Source organism: Mustelus asterias, chromosome 12, assembly GCF_964213995.1.
Source record: "Mustelus asterias chromosome 12, sMusAst1.hap1.1, whole genome shotgun sequence".
NCBI lineage: Eukaryota > Metazoa > Chordata > Chondrichthyes > Carcharhiniformes > Triakidae > Mustelus > Mustelus asterias.
Window position 1 is genome coordinate 86608532 of NC_135812.1, and position 19252 is coordinate 86627783.

At 43.8% G+C, this 19252-nt stretch overlaps 1 protein-coding gene across 4 annotated transcripts in view; it reads right to left on the reverse strand.

Moving 5' to 3' along the window:
- rpl38 (ribosomal protein L38) overlaps positions 1-19252 on the reverse strand; it is a 51309-nt gene that overhangs the window by 376 nt on the left and 31681 nt on the right. For 2 of the 4 annotated variants that reach the window (XM_078225566.1, XM_078225568.1), the window contains exons 2-4: positions 6771-6813; positions 3009-3069; positions 2246-2368 (exon numbers count right to left, since the gene is read on the reverse strand). In XM_078225566.1, coding sequence (XP_078081692.1) covers positions 2246-2368; positions 3009-3069; positions 6771-6813 — 227 coding nt within the window. Of the gene's footprint in view, positions 1-2245; positions 2369-3008; positions 3070-6770; positions 6814-6909; positions 7084-19252 lie in introns of those variants that run through there. The other 2 variants (XM_078225567.1, XM_078225565.1) reach the window with 2 other exon arrangements.

Consider the following 19252-nt stretch of genomic DNA (forward strand, 5'->3'; position numbering starts at 1 on the left):
GATAACTCCCTTCCTCTTCAAAAAGCGCCATGCTCTTTTATGCCCAGCTGAGAGCAGATGTTTGGTTTGATGTTTAATCCAAAAAAACAGCATCTCAAATAGTGCAGCATTTCATAGAATCCTACAGTGCAGGACACCATTCGGCCCATCGAGTCTACACTAACTGCAATCCCACCCAGGCCCTATCCCCATTACCCCATAATCCCACGCATTTACCCTAACTCATCCCACTGACACTAAGGGGCAATTTTAACATGGTCAATCTACTTAGCCCGCACATCTTTGGACTGCGGGAGAAAACCGGAACACCCAGAGGAAACCCACAGACACTGGGAGAATGTGTAAACTCCACACAGTGACCAAAATTGGGAATCAAAACCCAGGTCCCTGGCACTGTGAGGCAGCAGTGTCAACCACTGTGTCACCCCTAATTTACTCAGTATTGCAAGCCACTGAACCACAGTTCCAGGTTGGCAGGTTACAAAAGTTACGATAGTGCAGTGGTTCAAAATTCATAAATTATGGGATTTTCAATCTGATAACTGGCTATAAAGAAGCAGATTCCCCAATATGGGCCATGTATATGCAAATTACTTTATTAGGATTTTTTCCCACATGCCTAGTGAAACTCATGGGAGCGGAGACAGCAGATGCTCCCTGCAGCATGGAACTTGTGCCTACTACTCTGCCAATGTGGCCTAATCCATGAATTAAAACCAAACATCAACATTAAAAATGATTTCCCCAGTCCTTCAAACAATTTCAACATTGGTTGGATCGCTGCCTTAAAACCATGGCCTGTTTATCTATGTAAGAAGTCTCACAACACCAGGTTAAAGTCCAACAGGTTTATTTGGTAGCAAATACCATAAGCTTTCGGAGCACTGCTCCTTCGTCAGATGGAGTGGATATCTGCTCTCAAACAGTGCACAGACACAGAAATCAAGTTACAGAATACTAATTAGAATGCGAATCTCTACAGCCAGCCAGGTCTTAAAGGTACACACAATGTGGGTGGAGGGAGCATTTAAAGAGATGTGTATTGTCTCCAGACAGAACAGCTAGTGAGATTCTACAAGCCCAGGAGGCAAGCTGTGGGGGTTACTGATAATGTAACATAAATCCAACATCCCGGTTTAGGCAGTCCTCATGTGTGCGGAACTTGGCGATCAGTTTCTGCTCAGCGACTCTGCGCTGTCGTGTGTTGTGAAAGCCGCCTTGGAGAACGCTTACCTGAAGATCCAAGGCTGAATGCCCGTGACTGCTGAAGTGCTCCCCCACAGGAAGAGAACAGTCTTGCCTGGTGATTGTCGAGCGGTGTTCATTCATCCGTTGTCATAGCATCTGCATGGTTTCCCCATGGCTACGACATGGCGATGCATGGCTACGACAACAGATGAATGAACACCGCTCGACAATCACCAGGCAAGACTGTTCTCTTCCTGTGGGGGAGCACTTCAGCAGTCACGGGCATTCAGCCTTGGATCTTCAGGTAAGCGTTCTCCAAGGTGGCCTTCACGACACACGACAGCGCAGAGTCGCTGAGCAGAAACTGATAGCCAAGTTCCGCACACGAGGACAGCCTAAACCGGGATGTTGGATTTATGTCATATTTATCAGTAACCCCCACAGCTTGCCTCCTGGGCTTGTAGAATCTCACTAGCTGTTCTGTCTGGAGACAATACACATCTCTTTAACCTGTGTTGAATGCTCCCTCCACCCACATTGTCTGTACCTTTAAGACCTGCTTGGCTTTAGAGATTCGCATTCTAATTAGTATTCTGTAACTTGATTTCTGTGTCTGTGCACTGTTTGAGAGCAAATATCCACTCCATCTGACGAAGGAGCAGTGCTTCGAAAGCTTATGGTATTTGCTACCAAATAAACCTGTTGGACTTTAACCTGGTGTTGTGAGACGTCTTACTGTGCCCACCCCAGTGCAACGCCGACATCTCCACATCCTGTTTATCTATTGTACAGGACTGGTGCAAAGATTCATTTAGCTCTGCAACTGCTGATACATTGCAAATTGTAAACACAATTTTTACTCCAGCACAAAGGCTGGAATTTTACCGCCCCGCCCACCATGGGAATTGGAGCGGGTGAGGGGCGGACCGTGGAAAGTTCCACTGACATCGGGCAGGACAAGCAAGGCCGTAAAATCTCACCCAATGTCTCCGTAAAAATTAAAATTTGACCACCCCCATCGGTGCCCCACAATTTGTACATTCTGTAAACTTCTTACCTGGAGGCAGGGACTGTTTCAGTTTTTCAGCCTTTTCTTTATCTGTGATAACTAGTGTGTATAGGTACCTGCTGCACCGCACTTTGAATTTCACATTGTCCTTGTTCTTCTTAATTTTGACAGCTATATAAAACAAAGACAAATTGTCATCATGCAAGCAGACGACAAGAACAAATTCTGTTCTTCGTACAGGTTAAAGCCGTGCTGGAATAAGTGATTTTGTGCCAAAACGTGGGGAGGATGTTGGGAGGAAAGGCTATGCAATGTTAAGAGGCAGACATATCTGTTTGCCAGAGCCTTTTGTGGGGGAGGGAGTTCAGATAGTAAATTGGAACCAGATTTGTGCAATTTGATCTGAGCCAGGCATGCCTGCAATTCTAGAAACGCTGCAGTAGACAGACCTGGGATGTCCTTGTACGCAATTCACAAAATGTTAGCATGCAAGTACAGCAAGTAATTAGGAAGGCAAATTAAATGCTTGCCTTTATTGCAAGGAGAATGAGGTATAAAAGTAGGCAAGTCTTGTTAGAACTATACAAGCACTGGTGAGCTCACACAGGGTGGTCTCCTTAATTAAGAAAGGATAATTCTCACAGTGAAGACAGTTCAGAAAAGGTTCATTCCTATAATGAAGGGACTGTCTTAGGATATAATATACTTGGATGAAGGGGCCTAGTGTAACAGATTTGGCACGTTGGCCCTTTGTCACATTCACCATCTTAGCAATAACATTCCAATTATAAATGCCTTACAATTCACTTACATTTTGCATCCTTTCTTCTTGCTGTTAACAAAAAGTCTTTGATTTCTGCAATCATCCGAGGCTGTTTAATAACAGGAACATGAATATTAGTTTGAAACCAAATGCACAAGAGCAGTGCCTATTAGTTAGTTACAAAAAAACTGTTGACAACTTAGTGCAGACATTAATTCTCCAAGAGGCAAGTTCTTTTCTGGGAGAACATAACTGTATTCGAATGGAATCATTTTATGACCAGGCCATCTGATTTATACTCCAGATTGTGCAGTGCTATGTTGTTTTGGACTCAAGACATTAACTTGGGAGTAAATGGATACTCTCGAGTTGAAAGCACATTGTTGGTATAACTACAACAATATAGATGCTATTACATAGCCTTCGTATGTGGCAAACATTTTTCCAGTTTTAATACTGCCAAACGTGTCAAGAATGTCAAACTGGGCAGCATGATGGCACAGTGGTTAGCACTGCTGCCTCAGTGCCAGGGACCCGGGTTCAATTCCGGCCTCGGGTCACTGTGTGTGGAGTTTGCACATTCTCCTGGAGTCTGCGTGGGTTTCCTCTGTGTGCTCCGGTTTCCTCCCACAGTCCAAAGATGCGCAGGTTAGGTGCATTGGCCATGCTAAATGGCCCCTTAGTGTCCCGGGATGTGTAGGTTAGAGGAATTAGCGGGGCAAATGTGTGGGGTAATGGGGATAGGGACTGGGTTGGATTGTTGTCGGTGCAGACTCGATGGGCCGAATGGCCTCTTTCTGCACTGCAGGGATTCTATGATTCTAATAGTCTACATCATTATAGGCAACTTTTGACATGCTTACAAGCAACTATGTACATTTATGTAGTACTTTTAATGTAACAAAACATCCCATAGCACTTCACAGCAACATAATTAGACAAAAACTAACAATAAGCCAAAGAAAGCAACGTCAAGTCCGGTGACAAATTTTAATTAAACTGCGTGTTAAATGAAGAGGTGGGAGATAGGGAGATGGAGGATGAGGTTTATGGAGAGAATTTCAGAGCCTTGGGCCAGACAGCTGAAGATACGGCTGGAAACGGTGGGGTAAAAGATGCTGGGAGTGTCCCTCACACTGGGGTTGAAGGAATGCAGAGTGCTTAGAAGGTTGGAGGATAAAGCAACGAGGGCCCAGACCATGACAGGATTTAAACACAAGAACAGGACTTAAACAATAGGGTTCAGTTTTGCATAAAAGGTAGTGTTAGCTAGAAGTTAATGTAGATCAGTGAACATGAGTCAAACAGGAGGTTTGTAGAAGCTCGGACAAAGGGGGCTCCAGATAACTTCACATTTACGAAGGATGGGAGATGATAGGCCTATCAGTCAGCATTGTACAGATTGGAAGTGAGATGCAGAACTACAATGCAAGTTGAAGAGACCAGCAGGCAAAGGATGGTGACAAATTCTGAAGACAGTCAAATCTGAGGACTCCTCAAACTCTCACGATTAACAGTTACAGTAGTTGGTGCTGCTCCCTGCATTTTTCCTGGATCTTCTGCACAGTGAAGATCATATCAGTAGTGCCCCTCAGTGGGAAAAATTCACCTTGCAACTCTGGGAGGTCTTCAGCCACTGGGAGGTTGAAGAGGATCCTCAAAATGATCTTCTATGGCAGACCACACAAAATCCGCTCCTGCCTTTTATGTGCCAGCTCAACCTTGGCCAGCTGAGGAAAAGAATTTCCAAGTAACAGGACTGCAGATCTGGGAACACGGTCATGGTTTACCAGGCAGCAGTGATCCCTGTGCTCCTACTTGCTTTGGAGACCTGGATAACTCAGCAGGTGGCTTAAGGCATTGGGGAAACACTGCCAATGTTGACCCTGCAAATTCCTTTAAATTTGTTGGCAGGATAGCAATCTAATATCAGCATTGCCTCCCAAGACAATATTGCCAACATTAGGCACGGACCACCCAAAACCAGCTTGGCTGGGAAGAGGATTCTCATTATTCAAATATCTGACACCAGGCACCTGAAACAACTGCTCTACTCAGAACTACGTCTTTGCAAGAGGCTTCCAGATGAGCTGGGGAAATGCTTCAGCGATGTTCCCAAAACATCCCTGCACAAATCCAACATCCCCACCTATTCACGGCGATCCCTGGCCCACACCTATCCAAAATGGAGCATTTGCAAAGGCAGCAAGCATCAAAAGACTTCATTCAATGGGAGTAGTTCTGCCACCCTATCACATCCATACAATTAACAACTAACGCAATGAGGAGGCTACATAACTAGCCAAATATTAATGACTGGAGCACAGACTGAGTGCAAAGCTCAAGGCAGAAGAGTTTGCAGCCAGTCCAGCAGACGATTCATCTCAATCACCTCTCAAACTCTCTGCCATCATTAAACCAATCTTCAAGCAATGTGATGCATTCCATGTGCCAAACAGCTGAGCAAACTCAAATCCTATGGACCCCAATACCAACTATAGTAATGATGACTTGTCCTCCAACATTGCCCACATCTCTAACCAAGCTGCTACAACACTTAAACTACCTGACAAAATAGAAAATTGCCAAGTATATTCTGTCCACATAAACAGGACAAATCTAATTTGTCCTATTACTAGTCCATCTATCCATTCTCAACTATCAAAGTGATGAAAGGTATTGCCTACATTGCAGTTACTCAACAATAGCTACTCACCAATGCTCTACCAAGATCACAGACCACATAACAGCCTTGGTCCAAACATGGACAAGAGCTGAATTCCAGAGGCACAATATCCACATATCATGGGAACATTTGACCGACCATAGCATCAAGGAGCCAGAGTCAAATTCAAGTCAATGAGAACTGGGTGGGGTAAATTGCCACTGGCTGGAATCATACCCAACACAAAAGGAGGATGTTTGTAGTTCATGGAGGTGAAACACTTCAATCCTTGGAGTGTTCCTCAGGGCATGTCCTCAGCCCAACCATCTTCCTCCCTAAGGTCATAAAATTGTGATGTTCACCGGTGATTGAACACTGGAACAACGAGCACAAGTCGTCATTCAATGAGATCATGGCTGATCTTTCCGTGGACCCAGCTCCACTTACCCACCCGCTAACCATAACCCTCGATTCCTTTACTATTCAAAAATCTATCTAAACTGAAAACTATTCACAAATCCTCAGGAAATGGATGTCAGACAAATGTGACAATGCAACAAAGAGCTATTGGGGAGGTAGAGTGGAGACTGCCAGCAAATGTGTAAGCCAACATGTCTTTGAACAATGTCATCCAGGGGCAGAATGTAGATGTGAAATGTGAGGGCCAAGCACATATATTGTTGTGGGACTCCAAGGGAACTCCAGCAGGTTCCAGGAGCACTCAAATCATTTCACAGGTGAAACACGAAATGTGAAGCATCTGGAAGCAACTGCTCGACAAGTTTCCCGAGGGTTAACAGTTGCAGAACAAGGAACGTAGGAAGGAGCATGTTCAAATTCAAAGAATATAATGTAAACTTTATAAAATAGATACAGATGTACCAAATTAAAAATAGACAATTTTAGGACAGGTTAGATGCAAGAGAAGGTCAAGTGAGTTCCATTCAACACTCATTCAGTTCTTGACAGGAAAGTGGGATTAAAATCCTGCTCTCTGCAGTTGTGGCACCAACATCCCCCAGGCCAAAGTACAAACTGGCCGGGTGGTGGGAGGGTTCACCCGCTCCCAGGCCCACGCTGGGATTTTCAGCGGTACATTAGCAGGTTATATTTAAAGCAAAGTCCCTCCCCCGGCCCAGGCTTACCATGGTTGCGTTGAGTTCAGCGGCGGGGAGACCAAACCGCGTTCTGTAAAACACAAGAATGAAAAAAAAATCAACGGGTCAGCAACGGAAACCGGCTTTAAAAATATAAACATTCCGCACTCGGGGATCTGCTCCCTACAGCCAAAGATAAGCCGCTCGGCCCTTCACGCCCCGTCTGAGCGCGGTTACAACCCGATTCCGCGCGATTTGAGGCAGGATGGAGAGAGATGGCGCCGGCGGCCGCAGCGACTCCATTACCTGACTCTCAGGAGCTCAGCGAGAAACAGAGCAGGCCCGGCCACATCCGGGAATTAAACCAGCGCCCCCTACGGAAACCGCGCAGGGACAGAACACACCAGCTAGAAAGTCGAAACGCCAAGCAGCCTGTGGATGAACACATTGGTTGTGTGCATACCTGATATTAGAGAAAACCCAAGTCAACCCACGGATTCGAGATGATTTGGCTGCCCACCTCTCCCCCCCCCCCCCCCCCCGCGTCAAAAAAAAATTCTGACAATGCAAGACCAGTCCTGACTTCATCTGAAGTCTGTTAGTAGTTACAACGGGCTTTGCAATTTCATCTTCAGCTATTTGCGCAAATCATGAACTTGTTTTAGAGGTGAAAAATATGCAATGCTTGGACAGGAAATCCTAATATTTAAAACACAATTTGGCAATGCATTTCTGGAGGATCCAAGGGGTCATGATGTGGAGATGCCGGTGTTGGACAGTAAAAGTTTTAACAACACCAGGTTAAAGTCCAACAGGTTTATTTGGTAGCAAATACCATTAGCTTTTGGAGTGCTGCTCCTTCGTCAGATGGAGTGGAAATGTGCTCTCAAACAGGGCACAGAGACACAAAATCAAGTTACAGAATACTGATTAGAATGCAAATCCCTACAGCCAACCAGATCTTAAAGATACAGACAATGTGGGTGGAGGGAACATTAAGCACAGGTTAAAAAGATGCGTATTGTCTCCAGACAGGATAGCCCGCAAGTCCAGGAGGCAAGCTGTGGGGGTTACTGATAATGTGACATAAATCCAACATCCCGGTTTAGGCTGTCCTATCAGTTTCTGCTCAGCAACTCGGGGCACAGTGGTTAGCATTGCTACCTCGCAGCGCCAGGGACCCAAGTTCAATTCCAACCTTGGGTGACCGTATGGAGTTTGCACGTTCTCCCTGTGAATGTGAGAGTTTCCTCCCACAGTCCGATGCTAACTTGCCCTTTAGTGTCCAAAGGTGTGTAGATTAGGGTGATTAGCATGGTAAATACATGGGGTTATGAGGTAGGGCTGTCTGAGGTGGAGACGCAATGGGCCAAATGGCCTCCTTCCGCTCTGGAGGAATACTATGGTTCTATGATACTGAAGATTTTAGACACCTTACTTTAAAAATAGTGCATTGGACACTTTTATATCTGCTTTGATCTTAAAACGAAAACAATAAAGTGACATTTGGAGTTTCAGCTGGACTGCTTGGGTGCTTCAACAAACACTGTCTCACATTAAACTACCATGTCCCATTTTGCGGGTTGCTAACTATGATTAAATATATTCCTGGAGGCTTCACATGCCTTTCCCCCATGCTTCTGCCATTAGTTGGGCAACACATCCATCCTTCCTGGGGTAACTGGAATGAAAAAGACTCATCAGCAAATGGGGTGATGCTTGACTGTCAGCAAAACAGCCCCCTCCCCCACTTTCAATATTTGAGAAATATTAATATTTGAGAAATATTAAAAGAAAATGCCAAAAAAAAAATCTTATTTTAATGCCCTGATAATTTTCCTCCAGGATCGCGCCTGTGACTGGGAGATTGGTCTTCAATTCCAGGAGACTCCAGGTCAATCCTGGAGGGTTGGCAACCCTACTCCTTTCAGGGACAAAAGGTCTGATTTTGCTCATAAAATATCAGTAAGGCAGTTGCCATCATTGCAGATGGTACATACAATTCAGATGAAGAACAGATGCATAGTTGAATGCTAATATACAAAAATTACTACCCACTGCCTCTATAACTTTGCAAAAACAGCATCTTGTGGTTTGCTTTGCTGCTGAATTGCATCAAATGGCCTTAAGCGTCCAACTAGGAACTAAATCACCCAGAAAGACAAGTCTTGTCATTTTGGTCCAAATACTTAAAATGTTTGCATATGTCAAATGTCAAACTAAGAATCATGGAATCCCTACAGTGCAGAAGGAGGCTTTTCAGCACATTGAGCCTACTCTGTCAACAACCTGGGGGCAGCATGGTGGTCATGATGTGGAGATGCTGGCGTTGGACTGGGGTAAACACAGTAAGAAGTCTCACAACACCAGGTTAAAGTCCAACAGGTTTATTTGGTAGCAAAAGCCACAAGCTTTCGGAGCGCTGCTCCTTCATCAGGTGAGTGGGAGTTCTGTTCACAAACAGGGCACATAAAGACACAAACTCAAATTTACAAAATAATGGTTGGAATGCAAGTCTTTACAGGTAATCAAGTCTTAAAGGTACAGACAATGTGAGTGGAGAGAGCATTAAGCACAGGTTAAAGAGATGTGTATTGTCTCCAGGCAGGACAGTTAGTGAGACTTTGCAAGCCCAGGCAAGTCATGGGGGTTACAGATAGTGTGACATGAACCCAAGATCCCGGTTGAGGCCGTCCTCATGTGTGCGGAACTTGGCAATCAGTCTCTGCTCAGGTGACTCTGCGTTGTCGTGTGTCGTGAAGGCCGCCTTGGAGAACGCTTACACGAAGATCAGAGGCCGAATGCCCGTGACCGCTGAAGTGTTCCCCAATAGGAAGAGGACACTCTTGCCTGGTGATTGTCGAGCGGTGTTCATTCATCCGTTGTCGTAGCGTCTGCATGGTCTCCCCAATGTACCATGCCTCGGGCCATCCTTTCCTGCAGCGTATCAGGTAGACAATGTTGGCCGAGTTGCAAGAGTATGTACTGTGCACCTGGTGGATGGTGTTCTCACGCGAGATGATGGCATCCGTGTCGATGATCTGGCACGTCTTGAAGAGGTTGCTGTGGCAGGGTTGTGTGGTGTCGTGGTCACTGTTCTCCTGAAGGCTGGGTAGTTTGCTGCGGACAATGGTCTGTTTGAGGTTGCGCGGTTGTTTGAAGGCAAGAAGTGGGTGTGTGGGGATGACCTTGGCGAGATGTTCGTCTTCAATGACATGTTGAAGGCTCCGGTGAAGATGTCGTAGCTTCTTCGCTCCGGGGAATTACTGGACGACGAAGGGTACTCTGTCCACCGTGTCCCGTGTTTGTCTTCTGAGGAGGTCGGTGCGGTTTTCCGCTGTGGCGCGTCGGAACTGTCGATCGATGAGTCGAGCGCCATATCCTGTTCTTATGAGGGCATCTTTCAGTGTCTGGAGGTGTCTGTTGCGATCCTCCTCATCGGAGCAGCACGGTGGCACAGTGGTTAGCACTGCGACCTCACAGCACCAGGGACACAGGTTCAATTCCAGCCTCGGGTCACTGTCTGTTTGGAGTTTGCATGTTCTCGCCATGTCTGCGTGGGTTTCCTCCGGGTGTTCGGGTTTCCTCCCACAGTCCGAAAGACGTGCTGATTTGGTGCATTGGCTGTGCTAAATTCTCCCTCAGTGTATCCACCTACAGGCGCCGGAGTGTGGCATCTAAGGGATTTTCACAGTAACTTAATTGCAGTGTTAATGTAAGCCTACTCGTGACACTAATAAATAAACCTTTTTTAAAATCCCACCCAGGCCCTATCCCCATAATCTCAAAGTATTTACCCTCGTCCCGCTGACACTAAGAGTCAATTTAGCACAGCCAATCAACCTAACCTGCACACCTTTGGATTTTGAGGGGAAACCGGAGCACCTGGAGGAAACCCACCCAGACATGGGGAGAACGTGCAAACTTCTCACATACAGTGACCCAAGGCCGGAATTGAACCCAGGTCCCTGGCACTGTGAGGCAGAAGTGCTAACTACTGTGCAGCCCTTTTTTAAAAAACTTTATCTTTACTTCTCTGTCAGTCAATCTTTCTTTCCCTTTCTGTACCTAATTCGATAATGAAAGTCCCCCATTCTAATTGGTACTCGTGCTGTTAATTGCAGACTGGTTTGGTATCCCTGTCCACTTTTGAACATGATGTGGATGTCTTAAACTTAAACATCTTAAACTTAAGCTGTGCTCCGAAAGCTGATGGTATTTGCTACCAAATAAACCTGTTGGACTTCCTGGTGTTGTGAGACTTCTTACTGCACTTTTGAACACCCAGCTACAGCAAAATTGGTCCATACCATTCCCTATTCTTTCAGGAATACTTCCCCAATCTCCAAACCTCCCCGTTTAGTTTGTTTCGCAATCAGTGAGCATGCTAGAATGTTAGGGATATCCCAAATGATGAGCACAAGGAAAACTTCTTATATAGTGTCATCTTATACCATTAGGAAGCTGCCAAACACTTTGCAGCCACTTGACAAGGACCTGGCAACAGTGCAATTGCCCTGTCTAATTTCATTCAGCATCCCTAGAGTAGCTGGGCTCAGATCAAGTTATCAGTGGTGCTGAGAATCCAGTTGAACACATTTAATTGCGTCTGTGCTGAGGAAACTGGTTGCAGTGGGAGCAGTGGTAGTTGCGAGTTTGTGGGAGAGTGGTTGGATGAGCAGAAGGAGGGAGAAATTTGGCCAAGGTTTGTATTTTGCTTGCTGTCCAGCAAACCCGGCTAGAAATGCACAGGAGAACATCAGGACAGAAGAACCATCTTCCGTATCACTGATGATTCTTCCGCAGTTTAGCACCCTCCAGTGGGGAGAAGCTTTAGTGGATCTCTTGTTGCAGGCTTGTTTTGCATTCCTTTAAAAGAAAAAAAACATACTTGTGATTTCCTTTTAAACTTAAACTGCATAATTAATACAGCATTCAATATTCACATCCAACACAACCTCATTTGCTAGGGTATTCATTTTTCATGCTGGTTAAATCACCTTGTTTACATCAAAAGCTTCCTGCAATTAATTCCATTTTAATGAACCATAAAACAGAACGGTTACAGGACAAAAGCTGCTTCAGGTGTGAATGAAAAGACACAACATGAACAATTTAACACACTTTATTTAGTAGGCCTGAAAGCAGACAACATTATTGCTCGACGAGGAATCAATAAATCATCTGTTAACTTTGAAGATATACTAAAATTATTTGATGTTTATTTTAACCCAAGCACTAAAATCCTTGAAAAAGGCTAAATTTAATAAGTGTGTCCAGCAGCCAGAAGAACCTGTCAAATCATTCATCAATGATCTGTCCAGGATGGCTGAATATGGAGATCTAAAATCTGAACCTATCAGGGATAGAATAGTTGTAGGAGCAGTGGATGACACATTCTCAGACATACTGCAAGTGAAGGAAGATCTAACCTTCAAGAAAACTGTTCAGATTATGAGGCAGTCTGAAGTCCATGTGCAGCACAGGTCTATTTTAAGAGAAAGTAAACTGTGGTACTCCACAGTTCAGTTAAGTTCAACAGCATAAAAACAGGCTAGTCCAGGCCAAGGGAAGCAATACTCTAGTCTGAGCAACCTGTAGAGCAACCATAGCAACATGTCCCCACATGCGAAGTCAATGTCCTGCAATTTCAGCCCCATGCTTTCAATGTAACAAGGTTGGAAACTTTGGCAAACTGTGCAAGTTCAAAACATCTCAGGCAGGACCAAAGAGAGCCCCGCATCCTCTCAGAATTCCCTCCCAAACCATAGTAGAGACTGGGCATCAATCCATTTGTCTTCAATAACAAATTCTTTCTTATAGAGGTAGATTACTTTTTCAGACGGGTTGAGGTGAAGTAACTATCTACAACTACTGCAGAGGCAGTAATTAAGGCACTGAAAGAGATATTCATGAGCCACGTCATCCCAGACGAGACAGTGTCTGATGTCGCAACATCATTTGCAAATGAGTACTTTGCATACTTCACCACCACTTCTGGCTCCCACCATCTCCCAGCAATACTTGTAGTTGAATGAAAGAAGGATCCGCACTGTAAAAGTCCTCCTGAAGCAGAAGGTGGACTCTCCAAAGCACTGCTAATCTACAGGTTCACCCTGTTACAATATAACTTGGCCCTATCCAAATTCCTGATGAGCAGGAAGTTCCAGTTTCCAATCCTTCCAAAAAAAAACTAACACCGTGGTTGGTAACTAAGGACTGCCAGGTCATCCAAGCAAGAGAGAGTAGTCATGAAGGCAGTACAGGTTACCACCGACAACAAAAGGTACTGCACCAGACTCTTGCTGCAACCACAAAAGGATGACATGGTCCAGACAATTGAGGAACAGTGGAGGACTTTCAAAGTAATCTTTCACAGTGCTTAGCAAAAGTATATACCAGTGATAAGGAAGGACTGCAGAAAAAGAGATAATCAGCCATAGATATCTGAGGAATTAAAGGAGGGTATCAAATTGAAAGAAAATGCATACAAAGTGGCAAAGATTAGTGGGAACCTCGAGGATTGGGAAATCTTTAAAGGTCAGCAGAAAGCCACAAAAAGATGGATGATGAGAGTAAACTAGCTCAGAATATAAAATCAGATAGCAAAAGTTTCTACAAATATATAAAACAAAAAAAAGAGTGGCTAAAGTAAACATTGGTCTTTTAGAGGATGAGAAGGGGGATGTAATAACTGGAAATGAGAAAATGGCTGAGGTATTGAACAGATATTTTGTGTCGGTCTTCACAGTGGAAGACACAAATATTGATGTTAGGAAGGCTATGGCAGGTGAGGACCGAGAAACTATTATCATGAAAGAGGTAGTGTTGGGCAAGCTAATGGGGCTAAAGGCAGACAAGTCTCCTGGCCCTGATGGAATGCATCCCAGGGTACTAGAAGAGATGGCAGGGGAAATAGCAAATGCACTAGTGGTAATTTACCAAAGTTCGCTGGACTCTGGAGTGGTTCCCGCAGATTGGAAAACAGCAAATGTGACGCCACTGCTTAAAAAAGGAGGTAGACAAAAGGCAGATAACTATAGGCCAGTCAGCTTAACTTCTGTAGTAGGGAAAATGCCTGAATCTATCAAGGAAGAAATAGCGAGTCATATGGATATAAATTGTCCCATTAGTAAGACGCAGCATGGGTTCTTGAAGGGCAGGCCATGTTTGACTAATTTGGTGGAATTCTTTGAGAACCTTACATGCGCAGTGGACAATGGGGAACCTGTGGATGTGGTGTATCTGGATTTCCAGAAGGCATTTGACAAGGTGCCGCACCAAAGACTGTTGCATAAGATAAAGGTGCACAGTGTTATGGGTAATGTATTAGTATGAACAGAGGATTGGTTACCTAACAGAAAGCAAAGAGTGGGGGTAAATGGGTGTTTTTCTGGTTTCTGGATCCGTGACTAGTGGTGTGCCTCAGGGATCAGTGTTGGGACCGCAATTGTTTACAATTTACATAGATGATTTGGAGTTGGGGACCAAGTGTAGTGTGTCAAAATTCGCAGATGACACCAAGATGAGTGGCAGAGCAAAGTGTGCAGAGGACGTTGAAAGTCTGCAAAGGGATACAGATAGTCTAAGTGAGTGGGTGAGGGTCTGGCAGATGGAGTATAATGTTGGTAAATGTGAGGTCATTCATTTTGGTAGGAATAACGGCAAAATGGACTATTATTTAAATGGTAAAGAAATTGCAGCATGCTGCTGTGCAGAGGGACCTGGGTGTCCTTGTGCAAGAATCACAAGGAGTTGGTTTGCAGGTGCAGCAAGTCATTAAGGCAAATGGAATTTTGTCCTTTATTGTTAGAGGGATGGAGTTTAAAAACAGCGAGGTTAAGTTGCAGCTGTACAAGGTGCTGGTGAAACCTGGAGTACTGTGTACAGTTTTGGTCTCCTTGAGAAAGGATATACTGGCACTGGAGGGGGTGCAGAGGAGATTCACTAGGTTGACTCCGGAGTTGAGAGGGTTCGCTTATGAGGAGAGACTGTGTAGACTGGGTCTATACTCATTGGAATTCAGAAGAATGAGGGGAGATCTTATAGAAACATAAGACTATGAAGGGAATAGATAAGATAGAAGCAGGGAAGTTGTTTCCACTGGTGGGTGAAACTAGAACTAGGGGGCATGGCCTCAAAATAAGTGGGGGAGCAGATTTAGGACTGAGTTGAGGAGGAACTTCTTCACACAAAAGGTTGTGAATCTATGGAATTCCCTGCCCAGTGAAGCAATTGCGGCTACCTCATTTGAATGTTTTTAAGGCAAGGATAGATAAATTTTTGAACAGTAAAGGAATTAAGGGTTATGGTGAGCGGGTGTGTAAGTGGAGCTGAGTCCACAAAAAGATCAGCCATGATCTTATTGAATGGCAGAGCAGGCTTGAGGGGCCAGATGGCCTACTCCTGCTCCTTGCTCTTATGTTCTTATTAAAGACCTTGACAGGGCACTATCATCAGGAAGGATGATGATTAACCTTGGTCCTACCTGGTTGGCATTCTAGGGTACAGTTAGGAGAAACAGGAGGAGTATCCCCTAGGTTGTCCATTCTCACAGACAAAAGTGGTACAAACCTCCAAATCAACAGAACTTACCTGCAACAACAGAGCCTAACACTCCTCCAACAATACTGCGAATGAGATATGGATAGTGTTGGATAGAGCTGTGTGCACAAGACAGCAGGAAGACCGCTCCTGGCTTGAATAACTTATACTGTATATGTGCATCGTTTTTGTTAGTAAATACGTGGTTAACCTATTTAAGACCACAAAGACTTCAGTAAGACCTACCAAATGGAATCCGACACCCTACAACTTCCACTTGACGCTATCTCCACTAAGACAGTGCATTCCTGATCTTAATGACTTGCTTGCTGAATTTAAATGTTTTTCCTTGTGTAACATTGCATATTTTATTAATTACTGAGGACTTTACTACTTCCATCACTGGGAACAAGCTTTTGCGTCTCTACTCTGCCCTGGGTGCTCATGATTTTTGAATACTGCTATAAAATCTCCTCTCAACCTTGTCTCCAAGAGCAGTCCCGATTTCTCCAATCTAAGAAATGTTCAGCTAAAAAAGCAGTTAAAGATTATTTATGTTAACTAAAACCATCAAGTCTTTAGTTAGCAGCAAAAGAAACTTTCACGAACATGTTGTAGCCACTATTCCCTGTTTTTTATAGTCACTTGGTCGACTTGCACACTGGTGCCCATTATTAACGTGGGAACTCAAATGGTACATGTTGCTCGCCGTGTAACAGAAAGGCAATTCACAAGTGGAGCTGCCCTCATTCAGGTTCACGTACATACTTGTAGTAGAGATAGATCATTTGAACAGTGAAGACAGCAAAAGTAAAAAAGGAAAGTGTCAATTCAAGTATCAAACATCAAGGAGCTCAGGTTCACAGTGTACAGAATTGAAGCACTTGACAAAAGGGGCCACATAATCTGTTTGGTCTCCACCGTGGAAAGGAATTCACAACATCGAAAACAAATATGGAATACTAAAAAAAAGAGTTGCACTGAATCGCCTCAGGATCTCTCTCAAGTACTTTCCAGCCAAAGAAGTACTTTCTTTGATGAGCAGTCATTGTTCTAATATTAGAAACACAGCACACACCAAAATCAACATTTGATAATAATCAGATAATTGATTTGTCTTAGTGATGCAAGTTTAACATAAGCCCTACTCTTTTTCAAAACAGTGCCATGGAATCATCCTTGTCCAACCGAAGGGAGATGGATTTAATTGTGGGCCCTGTCTACCAAGGTAGGAATCCTTTGATAAGGATTTGAACACATTTTAGAAGCCAGTGTTATCAGGTTTATCAGAGCAGATGTGATGGAGACAAAGGGGAAATGGAGTACTCACAGGAAATAAAACAGCGAGTGCAAGTTGGCGAATTATAACAGACAGCAGTAGAAAGCCCATCTCCAGTCAGAGAAATAAATCTAGGAAGGGAAGTATTTTGTTACAGATTCCCAGTGTGTAACGTTTTGATAAGACTCTATCTGTTTGTAATTTAGTTGATAACATAAGAATGAATTTGGCATTGGTCACTGTTAACAAAATGCAAAACGTTACACACTGGGAATCTGTAACAAAATACTTCCCTTCCTAGATTTATTTCTCTGACTGGAGATGGGCTTTCTACTGCTGTCTGTTATAATTCGCCAACTTGCACTCGCTGTTTTATTTCCTATGAGTACTCCATTTCCCCTTTGTCTCCATCACATCTGCTCTGATAAACCTGATAACACTGGCTTCTAAAATGTGTTCAAATCCTTAACAAAGGATTCCTACCTTGGTAGACAGGGCCCACAATTAAATCCATCTCCCTTCGGTTGGACAAGGATGATTCCATGGCACTGTTTTGAAAAAGAGTAGGGCTTATGTTAAACTTGCGTCACTAAGACAAATCAATTATCTGATTATCAAATGTTGATTTTGGTGTGTGCTGTGTTTCTAATATTAGAACAATGACTGCTCATCAAAGAAAGTACTTCTTTGGCTGGAAAGTACTCGAGAGAGATCCTGAGGCGATTCAGTGCAACTCTTTTTTTTAGTATTCCATATTTGTTTTCGATGTTGTGAATTCCTTTCCACGGGGGAGACCAAACAGATTATGTGGTCCCTTTTGTCAAGTGCCTCAATTCTGTACACTGTGAACCTGAGCTCCTTGATGTTTGATACTTGAATTGACACTTTCCTTTTTTACTTTTGCTGTCTTCACTGTTCAAATGATCTCTCTCTACTACAAGTATGTACGTGAACCTGAAGGCAAAAGGTATGTTGGCCTACATTGCAAGAGAACTTGAGTACAGGAGCAAGAATGTCTTACTGCAGCTTTACAAGGTCTCAGTGAGACCATGCCTGGCGTATTGTGTAGTTTTTGGTCTCCTTATCTGATAGAGTGCAGCAAAGGTTCACCAGACTGATTCCAGAGATGGCAGGATTGTTACGTGAGGAACGATTCTAAGATTGAATCCAAAAGATTCCAAGCCACTGGGCCTGTACTCACTGGCATTTAGGAGAATGAGAGGGGATCTAATTGAAATGTATAAAATTCTGACAGGGCTGGAGAGACTGGATGCCAAGATATTGCATCTTCGGGTTGAGGGGGTGTCTGGAACTAGGGGTTACAGTTTCAGGATACAGGGTAGTCCATTTAGGACTGAGATGAGGAGAAACTTTTTCACTCAGAGGGTGGTGAACCAGTGGAAGCCAAGTCACTGAATATATAAAAGGAGATTGATATATTTCTAGACTCGAAAGGTGTCAAAGGATATGGGGCGAGCACAGGAGTTTGAGATAGAGGATGAGCCATGATCTTATTGAATACTGGAGCAGGCTCAAAGGGCTGAATGGCCTGCTCCTGTTCCTATTTTCAATATTTATATTCAGTTTGATTGTTTTTAAAATATATTAGTTCGTATTAATTCAAAACATGTACTTCTTAGTCGATTTGAAATGTTTAACTAAGCCACTCAAACTGAGTACGTGCTCTCCAATGTAGATTACGATGTTGGGGATGACAAGCTTCCGATACCTTGCCTAAATACATATTATCATGAAGGCCTGCCTTCTCAACCTTGCCCCTCACCTGAGGTGTGGTGATCCTCAGGTTAAATCACCACCAGTCAGGACTCCCTCTCAAAAGGGGAGAGCAGCCCATGGTAATCTCGGACAATGGCAACTTTACCTTGATTATTCATGTACAAAACCTTATCCATTCTCACTTGATGGCCACTCAAGTCCTAGGACTGTGGTCAGAACTGAATATTTTGGGGAGGTCAAGTGTCTTGACCACTGTCCCCAGCCGAGTTCAACTTTGTGTTTCAGGTGAATACAGCTCAGTGCCACATCCCATAGCAAATTATTCACTGGGCCAATTTCGGAAATCCCATTTTAAAATGTGACCTCATCCAAAGAAAAAATATTTCAGTAGTTCACCAAGACTTTATTTTTATTCATTCAGGGTATGTGGCCATTGCTGGCTGGGTCAGCATTTATTACCCATCCCTAATTGTCCTTGAACTGAGTGTTATGTTAGGCCATTTAAGAGTTCACCACATTGCTGTGGGTCTTGAGTCACATGTAGGCCAGACCAGGTAAGGACAGCTGATTTCCTTTCTGAAAGGGCATTAGTGACCAGATAGGTTTTTATGGCAAACAATGGATTCATGGTCATTAGAATTTTAATTCCAGATTTTTATTAATTTCACCATCTGTCATAGTGAGATTCAACATAGGTCGCCAGACCAGCAGTGTGTGTCTCTGCATTACTAGTCAAATGACAATACAAGTACGCCACCACCTCCCCCCAACTACCAGTGAACATCTGACAAGTTAGTAAGAAACTGCTGGAAATGGGGAATTTCAAAAAAGCTTTAAGTGAAATATTAATCCTTTACACAGTTAGGAAGGGATACATTTTGCTTCCTGTGTCAAGGACACAAGCGGGAAACAAATCATGCAATCATAAATCCATATAGCAGAGTCTAATAATTTTAAATTCTTCACAAAA